Genomic DNA, 2,830 nt, shown 5'->3' with positions numbered 1-2,830 from the left:
TTTGATAATGCATCGTATCGGGCTTGGAAATCTACGCTAACATGCCAATCCCCTTTTACGAGCTCGAGGGAAATATTCGACACGTCTCTCATATTGTTCCTAGTCATCAAAATTGGACCGACCGCTTGAGCCACTGTCAGCGTATAAATGTAGCTTCAAAATAAAGCCAGCATTAACTCTCCGTTGGGCACCCAAGTCTGATCAGATTGGCTTTTTCAACTTTGGACGTGAATTCAACATATTTCTATTACAGCTAACAACTTGAGCTTCCAGTTAGCTTCCCAAAACTTAATTTCTATCGATTTATGGATATAACCGTTTAAAAAGCATCCTCGAACAGGAAGAACAACAATATTTAAAAAGTTACACCTGCGGTTGGGCACCCCGGGTCTACATGCACCCCTATGTATTTACATACATTTGTATGAGAATATGTGGCAAATGTGCCACATTTGTAATTAATTTTTAAGCATCGCAGGTAAATATCTTTAATTTCTTACCTTTTTCATGGTTTAATTTTTTGTTTTTGGCATGCATTTAGCTACCTACCGAAGTAAAAGTATTTTGGTTTGTTCTTTATTTCAACTCATTGCGAAGAAGGTTGAAGAAAAAAAAATTGATTATAATGAAATTTATGGTAAAATATGAAATGATATTTATTTATGGATTCAGTGGAAGGCAAGCAAAACATGTATAAAAGATTTTTGAGTGCTGTGACATGCTGGATTGAAATGAAACGAGTTTTTTGACGAAGCTTTTTGACTCCTAGAAGACAAAGACGACAATTTTTCTTCGCTGTGAGTGTGTCGGCTCCGGTTGGTTGTTTGACTACAATATTAATTGGTTTGTTGAAAAATGATTCCATAGCCAAACGAGTAGTGAATTCAAAAATATCGGCTGGATTATTCATGCGATTTTCGATGTCTGCAAGGATCAATGTGTTCGAGCACATCAAGTTTCTTGGTTCCGGGTTAACTTAATACCATATCGTTGTTGTTTGATTAAAAATATTATATTTTCTTATTGTTAAATTCTGCTCACTAGCGCACATAAACAAAAATTGTATTGGCTTGCAGGTTTTACATATTTTAGATTTAATTCATTTTATTTAGTATGTAGTAGAGTGTAAAATGTAATGCAGGTTGCATATTTTTAGGCGCGCCACTAATCAAATATTCACTATATTCTCCTTCAAAACTTTCAACACTTCATAATAAAAGCACGAGAAAAATGTAAATTTTGTTAAGTCAAATATTTAAAAATTATTATAAATATTAGAAAAATTTTAAACAACTCCAAAAAACCAAAAATTTCTAGTAATGAGTGGAAAAGTCGGACTCCTTTCACGCCTATACAATGGCATAATTGGGACAGCTGACAAATTTGTACCAAGCCCTATGCGTCCTTTGTGGGAGCATCCAGCAGGTAAACGAATAAAAAATGCATTATAGTGAAATAAAGAATTAAAAGTAAAGCAGATAATACAAAAAACAAAATTGTTTATATTCACATATGTATCCATGTAGGTCCAAAAACGATATTCTTCTGGGCACCATTAGGCAAATGGGTATGTTGTCTCTCATCTATAAATACCCAAATATATAATACATAAGCATATACAAAATTTCAGGCACTCGTTATAGCTGGCCTTGGTGATATAAATCGTCCAGTGCATTTATTGTCGATTAATCAATGCGCGGTCTTAGCCACAACTGGTTTAATTTGGTCTCGATACTCATTGGTTATTATTCCCAAAAATTGGTCACTTTTTTCGGTAAATGTTTTTGTCGCACTCACCCAAATGTATCAAATAGCACGCGCAGTACAATACCAACAGAGCTTAAAAAATAAATCTGATTAAAAGGTTTTGCTAAACGTGCGAATTTATGCATGTGTGTTTATGTTTTTTCCTATAAAAGTTGTTAAGAATTTTTGGTAAAGTAAGTAGGAACGGTGAATATTGATAAGGCTTTGCGAGGTGTACCGATTAAAACTCGGAAATTTGTATATTAAACACAAGCAAATTAAGTTACGAGCGAAATTGAATTCCCATGGCAGCCGGTTCTACGTTACCGGAATGACTCGGGTTTTTATTCCCGACCAAGGGCTGCCGCCCCAGTACACTAGCCTTGTCTAGTGATCCGTATCTTACCCTAAACCTTTCGTCACAGGAGCAACTCACTGCAGCCAGTTTGCTCCAAATACTTCTCTTCCGGGCTGGCGTCGAACCCAACCCCGGACCTGAAGTATTCTACTGCTGCATCTGCCACAAACGGCTCCACCCGAACTCCACCTCGGTTAGGTGTAACCAGTGCAACGGGTGGTGCCATCTTAAGACCTGCTCAGGCCTTAAGACACATAGGGAGTGGTCCACAAGGTATGTGGCCACGTGTTGCTCCCGCTCACAGGCGGTCACCGCCTCCACGGCTATACTACCCTCAGTGCCGGCACATCACATTGCCGCCACTAACAACACCTCAACGGTCAGGAGCCCCCAATAGCAACACAACTCCCTCTCCAACCCACAACCCTCCTGCTCCTACCCCAGTGCGGGGACAAACCAGCAGCTCTTGGTCCCCCGCACAGTCTGCTCCGTGTGCCAGACCGTCGTTCCTCGGAACATGACAACTGCCCAATGCAATTCCTGCAGTGGCTGGTGTCATTTTCGGAGGTGCTCCGGCCTGCACACCACCCGTGAGTGGACACGCGACTACGTTGCCCCCTGCTGCAGAGCACTGCACCCGCAACCGCCCCCCGTGGCGCGGCCAACTGTCAACATCAGGCCATTCCCCATTTTGCGGAACGCACAGCAGGACCAACGCAGACAACA

The 2,830-nt window shown here is 40.7% G+C and overlaps 1 protein-coding gene across 1 annotated transcript; it reads left to right on the top strand.

The window, feature by feature from the left end:
* Window positions 1-1,205: 1,205 nt before the first annotated feature.
* Window positions 1,206-1,887, top strand: LOC129236274 (mitochondrial pyruvate carrier 2-like). The gene is made up of 3 exons (XM_054870563.1): window positions 1,206-1,425; window positions 1,527-1,567; window positions 1,631-1,887. The coding sequence occupies exons 1-3, from the start codon at window positions 1,320-1,322 to the stop codon at window positions 1,859-1,861; spliced, it is 378 nt and encodes a 125-aa protein (XP_054726538.1). The 5' UTR covers window positions 1,206-1,319; the 3' UTR covers window positions 1,862-1,887.
* Window positions 1,888-2,830: the final 943 nt, after the last annotated feature.

Source organism: Anastrepha obliqua, chromosome 1 (genome assembly GCF_027943255.1).
Source record: "Anastrepha obliqua isolate idAnaObli1 chromosome 1, idAnaObli1_1.0, whole genome shotgun sequence".
NCBI lineage: Eukaryota > Metazoa > Arthropoda > Insecta > Diptera > Tephritidae > Anastrepha > Anastrepha obliqua.
The sequence above is the reverse complement of the archived record's forward strand: the minus strand, read 5'-3'. Positions and strand labels throughout refer to the sequence as shown.